Source organism: Peromyscus maniculatus, chromosome 4 (assembly GCF_049852395.1).
Source record: "Peromyscus maniculatus bairdii isolate BWxNUB_F1_BW_parent chromosome 4, HU_Pman_BW_mat_3.1, whole genome shotgun sequence".
Lineage (NCBI taxonomy): Eukaryota > Metazoa > Chordata > Mammalia > Rodentia > Cricetidae > Peromyscus > Peromyscus maniculatus.
In genome coordinates, this window is record NC_134855.1 from 45084211 (window position 1) to 45099790 (window position 15580).

At 37.2% G+C, this 15580-nt stretch overlaps 1 protein-coding gene across 5 annotated transcripts in view; it reads left to right on the top strand.

Moving 5' to 3' along the window:
* Xirp2 (xin actin binding repeat containing 2) overlaps nucleotides 1–15580 on the top strand; it is a 143132-nt gene that overhangs the window by 89530 nt on the left and 38022 nt on the right. For all 5 annotated transcript variants that reach the window (XM_076569589.1, XM_042275401.2, XM_042275400.2 and 2 more), the window contains 2 exons: nucleotides 3028–3185; nucleotides 9141–9278. In XM_076569589.1, the coding sequence (XP_076425704.1) occupies nucleotides 3028–3185; nucleotides 9141–9278 (296 nt within the window). The remainder of the gene's footprint in view (nucleotides 1–3027; nucleotides 3186–9140; nucleotides 9279–15580) is intronic.

Consider the following 15580-nt stretch of genomic DNA (forward strand, 5'->3'; position numbering starts at 1 on the left):
AAGAAAAGCATATATGTAACCTCTAGTTACATGATGTTTTGTGAGGTGATAAAATAAGAACAGACATAATAACTTGAGTTTTATGTTTTATAGATGAATTATACTACAAAAATGATCATGTACATCTTTTTCCTAAGACAAATAGAACACTTAATGAAAGACATTCTTGTCTTCGGTATCTGAAACTTGTCTTTATGACAGATTGTGTTTTTAATATTTAATTTTCTTTCAAAGTACTTCTCTGTATGTTTCTTTTTATGTTGTTTATTATGTTATATGAAGAATTAATGTTTTAATGAATTGGCAATTGCCTCAGTATAAGCAATAAAGGAAATTGTGTACTTAGAGTGTGGTGAATTCTAAGCATAGTGATGCCATGAGCTCAGGAAACAACAGGGGATCCATCCTTCTTCTGTGGATATAACTTTACTTATCCACACAATGAATTACCTGTAGAGGCACATAGACAGAAAACTTGTAATAAAGTCTTTCTGTGCAGTTAATACTTATGAGGTTTCCTAATGGTATGTCTAAATATTTGTAATTTTCTCTTCTTCATGGGACACTTAGTTTATTCTCCTGTCTTATTCACAGCAATCATTTTCATTATTTTCTGCTTTTCCATGGGTACTACTTGACAACAAACATATTTATTTCTTCTTTTATTACCTTCTACTTTGAGTAACATTCTAAACTTGTTTGTGCTGTTCTCTAAGCTCAGTGACACTCATGTGTTTTAAAGCAGGAAATGGTGAGATGCACCGACTCACCCACACCTCTTTTCTCCCACACATCCCTAAGGAAAGAGCTGAAGTCAAGGATGAAATACTATGTCAGATGTGATCAGCACCATGTTAAGAGGACCTGGTGCCTGGCTTAGAGAATAAGGAAAGGAGCATTATTTTATTTCCCCATAAAGAAATTAGCAAGTGTTGATTTAAAAGATTTGGAAGCACTGTAGTTTCCTGTTGGTTCATTATGATTTTTACACTCCATGTCTCTATGAGAGTATGCAGTTACTTATAAATGATAGAAAGAAAGGTTGGAGAACCCATCAAAAAGTGCAGTGGTTTCTTCCCAGCCCATTAGGCTATGAAGCAATGAGATCTAAAGCTCTGAACACTCAGACCAGTGATTATTTTAATAATAACATTGAACATTTTCCCAGAAGGTGAAATATGATAAGAAATGAATACTTCCTACATAAACAATGTCTGTAAATTTTGTCAAAAATAAACAGGTTAGGTTAGGTTAGGCTAAGTTTAATCACAAAGGGATGATATTTGTAACTAGTATGCAAAATCATACTTACATTACAAAAAATGTTTAGTGAGTCATATTCCATAAAAATCTATATGGTTCTTATTCACAATGAAGTGAGACCAGTTCAATTGACCATAACAGAACATTTCTGTGAAGATGGATTATACACATGAAAAAATTAGAATATCTATTCCTTAGCATGTGAAAGACTTATGGTGATTGTGGCAATGTTTTTATCAGAAATATTGCAGTCATATAAGAATTTGGATGGCAGTTGAACTTCAAGATAGCTGATTTTTATGAATGTATCAGTGTGGTAGAGTCAATCACAGTGCTTATAGAACCCAACTTCTTGATATTCTACAGTTTATATTTTAAAACATGTTAAATAAAATACTTTGATTAAAACCTACAAAATATATACTTGGACAAGTCACAGATACCTAGACAGGGGTTAAGATACAAGTTGTTGTAATTATTGTTGAGCCGTAGAAGTTGTGTTTATCAACCATTGTGTACCTAAGTGAAATAAGGTGTTTTAATATGGAGTCTAAGGGTTGAGCAGAAAGAGGGAAAGAAGGAAGTGGCTTGACATATAATTGCTTGTAGTGTTTAAGGCCTTGGTCCAGTGTAGTTATATTAAACCACCTACATAATAAACTACACCAGAAGCTACAAGTCTTTAGAGTGCGAAGTATGGGGTGCATGCTTAAGGGGTGAATACACACTTGCACATTCACACACACACAAAAAAAAACAAAAAACAAAAAAAAAACTCATCTTAGAGTGAATAGTAAACCATCTATCAAAGTGGTAGCATAAAGGCACTAGATTAAATAAGAAAACCTAGCTTTGAGACCAGTTCTGGCACACGCTATCTACTGGTGGACAGTCACATAACCACAGGAGTCCTCATGCTCCTTTCACTGAAAGTTAATACTGAGGCATATGTTCTCCTATGTCTAAGTATGTGTTTAGACTGGCTTAGAGTTGCTAAGATCCTTCTGCTTCTAGCTACCATCATTCTGTAAACTTGGAATCAGTCTATTGCTCTGCTGAACTCTTCTGTGCCTGGTAGATGATTTAATAGGAAAAACAATAGACAGAGTTGTTTCTAATGATGCTATTGCTCTTTCTTATGGGGCATCTGCCTTGCAAATAAAAGGAAAGGATCTACAGTCTGTAATCTTCAGTTTTAGCTACATGTACCTCCTTCTGAGTTGAGGTATAGGAAAAAATGCAAAGAACAATGTTTTACTTGCTCAATATTCATTCCAGCTATACTAAAACTTGCCCCTTAGGAATTGTGTGATCCTGAGGAGCTTTTGTTGTTGTTGTTTTAACTACTATGTACTTCTTTTTTGCCCATGTAAACCTTAGGAAATAGCATCTACCAATAATGTTGTTAGAGAAGCCAATGGGATGTTTATGCAATATTTAGCATAAATGCAGCATATAGTGCTTGAAGAATGTTAATTATTTAGATTATGTCTCTATTAATAAATCATCATTTCTCATCATACTAGCTGCAGAAGGGAGAGATGGGCAATAACGTTTCTATAAGTATATCCTCCTGTAAGGGCAGTTTCTAGCTTTGCCCGGAAGTTTGGAGGAAAGAAATTGACAGAAAAGCCTTGAAAATGTTGTAGTGCTTTACAGTGTGGGTTAGGAGACCAAGTACATTAGAATCCCTTGCTGGCCATAACTTAATGCTGTTTTCTTCTCAAGTTGACACCTATCTGAAAATTCTTCACTTGTTTTCAGTGACCTCCAACCTTACAAAGCCAGGAGAAGCCAGTACTGCTGGGAGTGAGGGCGGCGAGGGCGAATCTGAACTCCTGGAGGCACTCTCCCTGAAGGAGCGGATGGCAAGATACCAGGCAGCTGTTTCCAGGGGTGACGCCCGCAGCTTCTCAGCTAATGTAAGCAACTCTGCAGAACTTTGCATAAGGTGATATGCATGCTGTCTGTACCTACTTCTCCCTTACTTTTGAAAAACAAGAATAGTACTAGGCATTAGGTTATTTCTTACAGAAGAGCAAAAGAATTTTTAAAAGTATATAAATAAAATCATGAATCTAATTCAGACCTTCTGACTTGAAGCAGGGATGTGCTGTTTGATGGTTGAATGAACTTGAGCTATTCTCTTGACCCCACCCTGAGCTTCAGTTTCCTGCACTGAGGAATGGGAATAATCATCTACCACATAGGGTCTTGGGGAAGAACCAAGGAGGTAATTTATGTGGAAGCCAGGAGGCACTGCATAAATGTGTTATTATTGTCATCATTGCCACTTAACCTATAGCTATTCTCCTCAGGAAGGTTGAGAATTAATTTCAAATTTTAATAATGTGGGCTTATGTGTGCCCTCCTTTGCCTTGTGTATCATTCATTTAAATTCTCTTACAGTGCAATTCTTTTGCTTTTCTCTGTATGCACTGACTCCATTAGGAGAGGCTTAATCAACACAGAAATGAGAGAGATTATCAATGCAGGCACTTTACTAAACCAATTATGATTATGGGAAGCTCTGAGAATCAGAAAGACCACCAATTTTATAGCCAACCCATAATAAAGTGATGTTCAAAAGAATTTGTTGGATTCTGTATTTTGTGCCCTTCAGCTTAATGAAATATGAGAACATTCTTTCATAATTATAATCCCCAAATTAGCCATGAAGTGTGTGTGTGAGAGAGAGAGAGACTGTGAGTGAGACAGAAAGAGAAAAAGGTTCCCAAAGGTAGTATTTAAAAATAGCTACTCAACATTTACAAATTATTTAGAGACAAGGCTGACTGTGCCAAACTCATTAACAGCCCCGCAATTGCAGATGACATTTAAGTTTCTACATAGTCATTAAAATACATTTTAGATACTGCATAGATTTGGAATGAGTGTAGAGAAGTGACATGAGTAACTAGATCACTTCCAAAACAAACACTATCAGCTCAACATCGCTTTCTGCTAGTCTTCATAGTGAGCACCCCCTGCTGGAACATTAAAGAATGTCATGCCACAGTAGTTCTAAATAACTAGAACAAGCAATATCAAAATGTATAGAATCCTAGAAAAAGAAATTCTAAGCTATCTGATAGTTTCTAAGATGAGAAAATGCCTCATTAAGTATTGGCTATTTAGTAAACAATGGTTTTGCTTAGACTTAGCTCTTTTCCCACAATTGGACAATGTGCCATAAAACAGATTAGTATCATGGTATGATTTATAAATCTAAGGCGCTAAAAAAGCAAATGCTAAAAATGGGCATATAGCCCATGATTTGCAATACAAAAGAATTCTAACGATTGAAAGTAGTCCTAGAAAAGATATCAACTCTATTTAGTCATTGAATGATATTTCTCTAGCCTTAACATTTCATGATTTATTGACTTCTGTTACCTTTATTTTATTCCCCTCCCCATTATCTAGCTGTTAGGAATACCAACATCACTCTAGTGTACTCACCCTTGGTGCTGTGTTTACTACTGCTCATTGTGGTGGGTTTTCACCACAATGTTTGTTTGTTTGTATCTTCAAATTGGCAAAATATGAAATGTTATAAAGAAAAATAATCCCTAGATCTTTTTTTTTTTTTTTTTTTTTTTGGTTTTTTGAGACAGGGTTTCTCTGTGTAGCTTTGCGCCTTTCCTGGAACTCACTTGGTAGCCCAGGCTGGCCTCGAACTCACAGAGATCCACCTGGCTCTGCCTCCCGAGTGCTGGGATTAAAGGCGTGCGCCACCACCGCCCGGCTTAATCCCTAGATCTTAGGAAACAACCAAAAAAAAAAAAAAAAAAAAACTCTTTTTGCAATGGAAAACTAACTCTTTCTTCTTGAAAAACATTCCCATCAAGGATTTAGTGAAAGGAAGTGTATTGCAACCATTTTTGATGTTTTGTTACTGTTTTCAAACAATGTGCTTTGAACCAGAATCACTTCTTATGGTTCATACAACCAATCTTCTTATCATAGTGATCAGAAATGAGGTGGAACTGCCCAGCTCTGCCTGCAAGATGTAAGTCAGATCTCACTGTATGCTGTAAGGAGTTCTTTCCTTGTGAAGAATGAACTGTTATTGGGTCTGATTAACTGTCTATGGACTATGATGTATTGTATATGTAGGCTATTGAATGCTTAACTAAAATAGACACAGATAAATTAAATGATTCTGTTCAATAAATAACAGAAACTAAGACAGAAATTTTCTACATAAGGGAATATGATTGTTCTCATTTCTGCCCATGTTATAGGCCAAAAATTTAGTGAAAATTACTTATAAAGGACTGGACAATTACTAAGTTAAATTCCTAGATCTGTATGCCAATATTTTTTTAACTATATTTAATGTTCGGTTTTTATACAAGAGAGTGTTTTGACCCTCAAACTTCAATGTGTCTCAAATATTATGATGGAGAAAATATTGCAATGAAGAAGAACATTTATAAGCACACACAAAAAATCCGATAAACAGAGAAAACCAAAGTAAAATGAAAGTCTTGTTTGTCAGTGGCATCAAATGCTTCAGCACTTAGCCCAATGAAGCTACTTGTGACTGACTCTCCACACAGCTGACACAAACATTGCAAGTGGAAAATCTAGAAGTCACAGACTCAACACAAACCGAGTCCAATATGCTTGAACAGCTAACAGTGATCCACAATTTCCTGTTGTGTTGACTGCCAGCTGGCAATGGCAGCTCAGGATTCACATCATGCCCATGGAACAGCAGCAGTCTACAGACGGCCCAAGAAAAGAGAATGAAGTAATGTGTACTGAGCAACAAATTACATGCCAGATTCTACAGGGTAACTTCATTCTCTTTATCTTTTTTAGCACACACCATAAATTTGTAAAAAGACGAATTTCCCTGTCCAGTTCATAAAATAGAAGTTTCAGGAACTTTAGGTCAGGTTTTTATCAGAACTAAGAATGAAAAATCACTTTTTGTCCAACTTCTCAAATTATGTGATATAACTGAAGTTTTCTCTGGTCCTTACCAGCCACACGGACCCCACAGCTGCTTATAAAATAATCACTCAGAAGCTTATATTAATTACAACTGCTTGGTCATTTGCTCAGGCCTACTGCTGACTAGCTCTTACATTTAAACTCAGCCCATTTCTGTTAATCTATATGTTGCCATGTGTTCTGTGGCTTTACCTGTGTGCCATTACATGCTGCTCCCTGGACAGCGAGCTGGCATCTTCTGCCTCAGCCTTCCAGCCTTCCCACAATTCTCCTTATTGCTTATTTGCCTATTCTTCCTGCCTGGCTACTGGCCAATCAGCATTTTGTTTATCAACCAATCAGAGCAACACATTCACAGCATACAGAGCTATATCCACAGCACTGCTGGGTTTTTGTTTTGTTTTGTTTTGTTTTGTTTTGTTTTGTTTTGTTTTGTTTTGTTTTTCTTTTCTTTTCTTTTTTTTAGTCCTAGAACCCAAAACCATTCTTGGTCATTGATTAGGACTTTCATCTTAAATTGGTGACTGGTAATATATTTACCTAGGTTTAAGTGTTGAGCATTTAAATTAACTAATTATTATTTACATATCCATTAGATTCTAGATCTTATTTACAAACCCAAACCACAGGTATGAGGTCATTAAAAGTAGTACACGTTAGTTGGAACATTCAGAGCATGGTACTAAACAAAGTGAGACCACTAGAGTGATCTTGTGAGCAGGTGTCACTCCAGATACGACTACAAACTGCAATCCTGCCATCTCATTTGGGTAGCCTTTCCTCTACAAGACTAGCCCAAGGCAATCTTAGCACCATTATTATCCTCCTTTGGGGATACGTATCTGACCCAATTTGGCCAATAGCTATGATGTGTCATAGTGTCACCAACCATAGCAGGGATACTAATGTTCACAAGGTTATGAAAAATCAGCAGCTCTATGCACTTGAGTATGTGTTATGTGTCTGCTCCCAAAGTAGATGTCAAAAGAAAGGGATGACTATAGCTGTATTTTAATCCACATGGTAGGTAAGAGGCAATCGGTACAGGCAAGCTAAGAACTGACACTTCTTTGAAGAGTATCCAATTTTTGACATTATTACTGAGGCTTAAGAAATTAATTTGCATATGATTTTGCATTGCTTATAGTTTTTTAAATAGTAATGTTCTTGACAATAATTACTTATTTCCTAAAATCTAAAACTTATATCTTATTTGCAATATTATCTATTCAAGGAGGCCACTTATTCAAAATATTGATAGATGGGGTTAGAAGAAATATTGCAGCTTTAATTCACATTTGTGTTTCTTTACTCTCTTTAATTTCAAAGTGGATCTCCAACTTTCTCATGACCTTCACATATATCAAATGTCTGTAATTAATTAGGAATTACATTTAAGGTTTTTAATAATTGGAGAGTATATATGGAATACATAAGACATATGCCACCATTTATCTTACCATTGAGCAATTCTGAAATGATTGAGAAAGCATGAAGCCAGAGAAAAGTTATTATGGTAATACAAACACTCCAGTGTTTGACAGGAATTCATATAACTCTGTATGAGTTCAGACTCTAGCACTCCCATATCAGGTCCTGACATAGATGTACTTCTCACAGCCTTCCAAGAAGCCCCATATTTTGGGTAAAGATTCCAGGACCCTAGGTATCCAGAGTGAGTAGAATATGACCTATCTGTCACTATCCTGTGACTCCTGTGACTTATACGGCCCTGGGCTCCCAGGGCTATTTATGTCATCCCTGGACCAGACATCAGAAGTCCTGCTGTAGCTTCAAATGTCACTGAATCTCCACCCACTCACATGTAGGACCAGAAGCTTCTCAGGCAAAGGGCTGACATGGGGTCGGGTTGCTTGTCACTTGGCATCCCATCCTGGCTTGAGTGTCTGCTTGGCTATGGAAGTTGTTGAATCATCAAAATGAAAGCCCTGGGCTGTTTTGCACTTCCCTGTGAGTCCTATAATCTGACAGGGCGCTCCTCAGTACCCAGCAAGTTGTTTCCCAAGCTATATACAGAGATCAGTTTTCTCATCTAAAAATATGCCCTTCTAGTCAAACCTCCTATTCATGCTACTTGGTTCTGACATGCCGGTGCTCAAAGCCAAATTGAGATGTGCCAGTTCTAGTGAAGAGTAGCTGTTTCCCTGTCTGTTCACTGAGGCTATGATTGAGACAGACAGCTGTGATTCGGATTTAATGCCTTCACTTAATGTCCTGCATTTAAGGATATAAGCTGTTTCACAACTCTAAATCTCGGGTTCTTTAGATTAAAATGTAGATAATTGATGTCCATAGCTCGCAGGATACCTAGAGCCAACCGATGGAAACATAATGTGTGTAAAACTCACCTAACACTGTACCTCCAGAAGCTGCTGGTTTTACTGACAGTTTTAAGTCATTTTGCATAAGGCACTTTATTTTGTTCATCCAAAATAATTGAAATAAAACTTGATGCTACTAAAAAAGATTTGAATTATTATTCTTGATAATGTGTCTGATGCCTGTACAGATGTTTGAGATTTGAATGACAGCTTTACTTTGAATTGTAATTCATTTCATTATTCTCATACTCACAAGTCATCTAGTATATTATTACAGTAACATAGTATTCAATCTCATATAGACATCACGATTTATCTGAAACAGAGTAATAATACTCAGTGTTTTGAAGATGCAATTTATAAAAACTCTGGTAAATGGCAAAACAACTGGACAGTTTAGGTTCAGTGGAAGTCTACCACAATCATTTTATTTATTTATTTTTTATGATTTTATGTCATTATCTCCTTTTGTGTTCCATCCACCAATAACTGACAATTATAATGCAAAAATAGCCTGAGCACACTGACTGTATAGATGAAACACTGAATTGTCCTTTTAAATCACTGTAGGTCATGGAAGAATCTGAAGTGTGCACAGTGCCTGGTGGTTTAGCCAAGATGAAGAAACAATTTGAAAAGGATGAAGTGACTTCAACCTGTAATGGTTTTTCTGAGTATCAATACCAACACCAGAGCAGATCTGAACAGGTAACGCCACTGTGGGTGATGGGTAACTCATTTAGAGGTGAATTTGCTCTCGCCAATGCAGAAACACTCCTTCTCTGGTGGTAGAGTTAATTCATTGCCCATTTAAAAAATTGTCATTTAGAAAAATCATAAGAGCATATCAGTGTGTTGATTTATTCAGCTGAAAAAATTTGCCATGTGAGCCCTGTTGGAATGTTCTCCTTCAGTGTCTTATGTTTCAGACAGAAATGAAAGTTAAATAGTATAACTTAGTCAACAAGTAAATAGACATGCTGAGAGCAATGTTTACATTGAGTGTCTGTATCTAGGTTGTGATTCATGATAAACTATCTGTTGGTTGTTTGCATAGTTGAGATATGAAGCATTATTCAGCATTTGTTGTGGGGAGTCTTATTTTTTTTTCTTTAAAATCATCAAACATCAAAGAGTAGGACCCAGATGTTACATAAAACCACATAATATGACTTCTGGCATATAAACTTTTCCTATTTCACTATTTCAGTAACATGTATCATCAAATATTTTCATGAGATATAATGGTTTTTAAATGTGAAAACCCATCCGACAGAGTTCGGCACTCAGAAAATTCACAACTTCAGTGGAAACAGCTGTACTTTGAGCCTGTGTTTTCCATAAGAAAGGAATAAACTAGGATATGAAATTTTGCAATAGGAAACAAAGTGGATGTGTTTTATTTAAAAAATACAAAAAAATGTAAAGCGAAATAAATTTTGTAAATATGAAACAGTCAGGTGCTATGTGTGGCAAGTAAGTAAATAGTTAAGGCATCAGGAGCAATGATTAAAAGTCTAATACCTGAACAATAGTTATCTTGTTTTAGCTTTGTCTGGAGGGTGGAAAGGTGTAATATAATTAGCTAAATATACTTACTGAAGTAATTCTAATGATGCCTAAGCATGTATAATGTGAGCAAGAAAGTAAGACATGGTATACCTGTGATCTCACATGTAATTGTTGGGACACAGGAAACAAAGTAAGTCAAGTATAGATGGGGTGTTTAGCTTAAATTTGTCAAAAATATAAAATATAAGTATGTTAATAACTTAAGCAACCAATTCCTCACAGAAGTAAGTACATATTTGTAGATACATTACTATTAGAAAAACTGTGCTATAAACTTCAGACCACAAGTTTTGGGATTCACAAATCAGAGTTCAGTTCAATCTCTGATACTCACATGTTGAGTAGGCCTTGGATATACACATTTTTGCAGTTGCATAAAGCCTTCCCACCATGCTTAGAAGGACCTGTGCTTAGTTTAACACCGTACTCTCCATTCTAAAATTTGCAATAGCTTTCAAGCAGTTGACTCCATGTTTTTATTTCATCTGATTATAAATATGACCTTCAGTATGTACATTATTGTGAAGTTGTATTCACATCTGGAAGCATACAATAAATCCATGGTACACCCAAATCTCATTCACAAATGAGGAGTTGGTTTCGGCTCCTGTGGTGTATAAGAGCTGACTTGTACAATTCTCTATCATTAAATTTGGGGGAAAGTTTGCAAAAGAGATGGTATATTAGTAGCTGGAAGATTGGCAAAGCATGGTGTCTTTGCAGTAGTCAGGGGCACAGATATTAGAGTAAGAGCAGGGCTCAAGTGTTTACTCCCTTAGTGATCTGTGTGACACTTAGCAAGGTCCTTAACTTCTCTGTGCCTTGGGATTATAATGGAATCTAGCTTCTGGGTTTATTTACAAAAATAAGTTGATGTTCATTAGGATTAAAACAATGCCTAGGGCTTGCAGTGAGGTAGCTCAGTGATGAAGAGTATACACTGCTCTTACATTCACATCATGACTCAGTCACATACTTTCCAGCTCCTAGGGCTCCATCACCCTCTTTTGGCTTCCACAGACACTGTTCAAACAAGTGAACAAACTTACATACACACCACACACACAGAATTAAAATTAAAAAGAAAAATTAAAAGATAATCCAATGCCTATACCATCATATGAACTAAGTAACAGTTTGTTTGTTTGAAGTACCACTTTAATTATGTTTCTTCTTATCATTTGGTCTTGTTCCATCTTAATTCACCCTATTATCACTCAGATTGACTGACAATCATTTTCCTGGGGTTCAGACACACACACACACACACACACACACACACACACACACACACACACACACATATCATGCATACATACAGAGAGAGAGAGAGAGAGGAAGAGAGAGAGAGAGAGAGAGAGAGAGAGAGAGAGAGAGAGAGAGAGAGAGAGAGAGAGAGAGAGAATAAACAAATAACTAAATAAATATCAGCCTTCTGCACCCTGAAAAATTTGTCGTGGCCAAAGTCTACTGATTACATCATGTGGAAACCAAGATAAAGGAAACACAGGACCACTCTGTGTTTCTTGTGATTTACTATTGGATGCAGACATGCTTTGTGACTGTGGGACACCGAAGTACATGAAAGCAACAAAAACAACACACTGAATAAATATCCAGATCGAGAACTGTAGTGGCCTGTCTAAGCTTCAGTTTCATTATCTATATTTAGATAGAGTAATGATATCTGACAATTACCTGAGGATAAATAAATCTAAGCTACTACAATGCACTTTATAATATAAAGCAATCACAGGCAAAATTAAACTAGTAAGCAGCATTTATCAGATGCCTCTTGCACATAGAATCCTGTGAGAAAATGAAATAAGCCACCTCTACATTTAAAAAAAAGGCTTTAATTTGAATCTTGATTAGAAATCTGAGATAAATGTCAAATTTGATTCTAAAGGGAGAAGAGACAACTGTCATAGATATCCACTTAGACTTTTTAAACAATCCAAATGCATCCTAAAAGTGTGTACTTTTATCAAGAGGGATGAAGGACAACATGCAAGCCAATAGAAGGGTAGTTAATTCTGCTCTTACATAAGATATTGTCAGCTCAGATGACTTTGCAACCCTTTGGCTTATTGAGAGTACTTGAGATCTATCTTCCTGCTCAGTCCTCCTTTGGCCAAATATATTTAATTTGATGACATGCAGTAACTAACATTAATTTGGAAACCAGTTTAATTAAGGTGAAAAGAAAGAACATTTGTGTTGGATTTCTTACAATATTTAATGTCACTGTTAGTAATGTTTTCATTAGTTGTAATAATTAAGTCTAATCTGCCCCTTTCCTTTCTAATGTATTGAAGTCAGAGTTTTCAAGGTAATTGGCTATTTGGTAACAGTTTGTCTTAGAGACCAGCAATTGGAGTAAACAGGGCTTGAAAACGGACCTATCTGTGAAATTAAAAGCCCCTTGTACTTGCTTTATACCTGCAAGAAAGAAAACGCTTAGTTATTTTTCCTGTGACAAAACACCAAACAAAAAGACCCTAAGGATGGTGGGGCTCATTTTGCCTCAAAGTTTCAGGGGATTTAGTCTCTTAAGGTGGAGAAGGCAAGTGGAGTGGCCTGGTCTGTGCCAGCAGATTGCTGCTCCTAGCGTTGTGGGAGAACAGGAAGCAGACCGTTCAGAACTGGAACCAGAATCTTAATACGAGCTATAAGCTGCCCTCTGCCCCCATCAGCAGCCTTCATCTGCCAGCTAGGCAACATACCAAAGATTCCGTACTCTCCCAAAATAGCACCACCTGCAAGGAATGAAGTGTCCAAACCCATGAGTCTCTGTGTTACACTCACCCAAAAGAGGGGAACCAGGACACAGGAACACCCACTGTTGCCAGAGTTGTTAAACAAGATGATGGCTCATCTCCTATATGGGGCTAGTCACGCTATATGGTTCTGTTTAACAGTAGCATCACTGATGCCCAGTGAAGTAACCACAGGAAAATCATTAAAGAAAAGAGCCAACCTCAGTTACTGGGAGAAGAGGGATTAGTGGTGGGAACAACTCAGATCTTCAGAAGAATAGAGTTGGGGTTGGATGGTAGAGCATGCCTATAATCCCAGTACTCAGGAAATTGGAACAGAAAGATCACAAGTTTGAGGCCAGCCTAGTCTACTAGCCTGGGCTGCATAGGAAATGGTTACTTTAGTGTGTGTGTGTGTGTGTGTGTGTGTGTGTGTGTGTGTGTGTGTGTGTGTGTGTGTGTGTATGTATGTATGTAAACTTTGTAGGGAATCTTGATTGGGTTGCCCCACTGATTAGTACTAGTTTTTAACAGCATTCATGTAGATGTTGCCTTTCAAAAACCATTTTTGCTTCTAGCAGGCATGATTGGCATCTATCTCTCTCTGGGGATATTGAGCCACTCAGACTACCTCCTGTTTATTATTTATTTCAGATTTATCCTATCAACCTTTAAAATTTTAGGAGTGAGTCTTCAGCATTCTATACTAGAAAACCTAGTGGATCCTTCATGATAAAAGGCAAATATCACTTAAAGGAACACTTTTTAAATTTTAATTGTTATGCTTTAGATTTATTTATTTTATTTGTATCAGTGTTTTGTCTGCATGTATGTATGTGTACTTCTTGTGTGCCTAGTGCCTACAGAGCTCAAAAAAGGGCCTTGGATCACCTGTAACTGGAGTTACAGATGGTTGTGCCTGCTATGTGAGTTCTGGGAACTGTTCAGGCCCTCTGTAGAAGCTGCCAGTGCTCTTAACTGCTGAGCCATCTCCCCGGTCCAAAAGGACATTTTTTTTATTCATCCACTACAACAGCCCCTGGGAGGAACATCTTAAAAATTCAGTTCTCTCAACCTCAAATGAGGACCTCAAAATAGAGTGTGAAGCAGCTGCTGCAATGAACCTGTAATGGGAAAGAAACTCCCATTTGTCTCCCACCCTGTTCCTTCCTGTGTGCCACTCTACAGCTTCTGTCTGGTGTTCTTAGGGTTTTCATCCTCTTGTTCTATTTTTCCTCAGTTAGAAGATTCATTCACATATCATTTATATGCCATAATATCCACCCACTCGATGGGTACAGCTCAGTGACCGCTTTATACACTTGCGGAGTTATTTAATGTTACTGCAGCCTACTTCTAAAATGTGTTCAGCCCTCCAGAAGAACTCTCAGATCCCAAAGACATGGTCTACCACACTGTGCCCTCCTCTCAAGCTTAGCATTTGTCTTCCATCTTTTTAGGTGAATTGTCTCTTCATTCTTTTTCCTTCATCTTTCTGCATCCCTGAGGAGGTCTCTAATTGTTGAGTCCCCGAAGCTTCTGCCTTTTGGGTGTTGCTTGGTTTCTTTCTGTTTCTTAATTCATTCTGTGGCTTCAGTGAAAAGGAATCGGTGGGGATACACACATTTTGGAAGTGCTCCTTGCAGTGTAGCACCCAGGAAAGGATCTTTCTATGGAACTGCTACCCTGAACCTCAACAAGAGTTGAAATTATCTCTGCCCACCCCTCTACTGCCCTCTCCAATGTGCTGGGTGATGGCATGTACTTTCCACATACATTTGCTGTTGCAAAAATGCAAATGTAAACATTCATACTCTGAAAGATTGCATGGCTTTGGAAGGATCCCTGGGCAATTTTAGGTCTACAGAAAACATTTATGACAGCTTGTGACGGATGAGATCTGACATCTGTGTGTTTTCAATTCTATAAAGGTGACCTGCAATCATTTTCAAGCAAACTAAATATATTTTTATCAGTGGGATGTGCACAATGCAGTTACTCATACTTTAAAACTGCCTGTAATTTATGCCACATATATCATTTTTCAAGGTCATGAATTGAACTACCAGCTCTGCACTGGCCCAGATCACCATCTAAACAAAAGGTTATGGCCAAGAGTGTCATGTAGTGTATTTTAATTACATGCACTATTTTAAACAACTATTATAACTGAAAATAATAGCACTCAAAATAAAGCAGTCTGGAGTAACTCTTAGGTCTCTGGCTCCTGAGTCAGTCAACTTGGATTATAATCCCTGAATTAGCCACCTATCCTAATACCACAAACTGGTTCATTTATAACCATCCAAAAAGTAGAAGCCCACATTTCTGGGGGCTGGTATCTAACATCAAGGATGTAGAAAGGGTTTTCTTACTGCATCTTAACAGGCAAACAGTAAGAGGAGGAGAGAGAGGTATATATACAGATAGGAAAAGGATGGGGAATGGGTGCAGGGAGACCCAGATCAACTGAGGAGTTAATGCATGCTAGGCATTTTACTGAGGATAATCATTCTTTACTTAGAAATTGATTTTTAAATCTTTATGCATGTGTAAGGACATGAAGAAGTTTCCTTCACAACTTAACATTCTTGTCAGTTCTTTGCTTAGCTCTAGGTAACAACAGTTTCTTTGGAGTCTCAGAAATAATTAGAAATTAGCTTAAAATGAGCATACCTG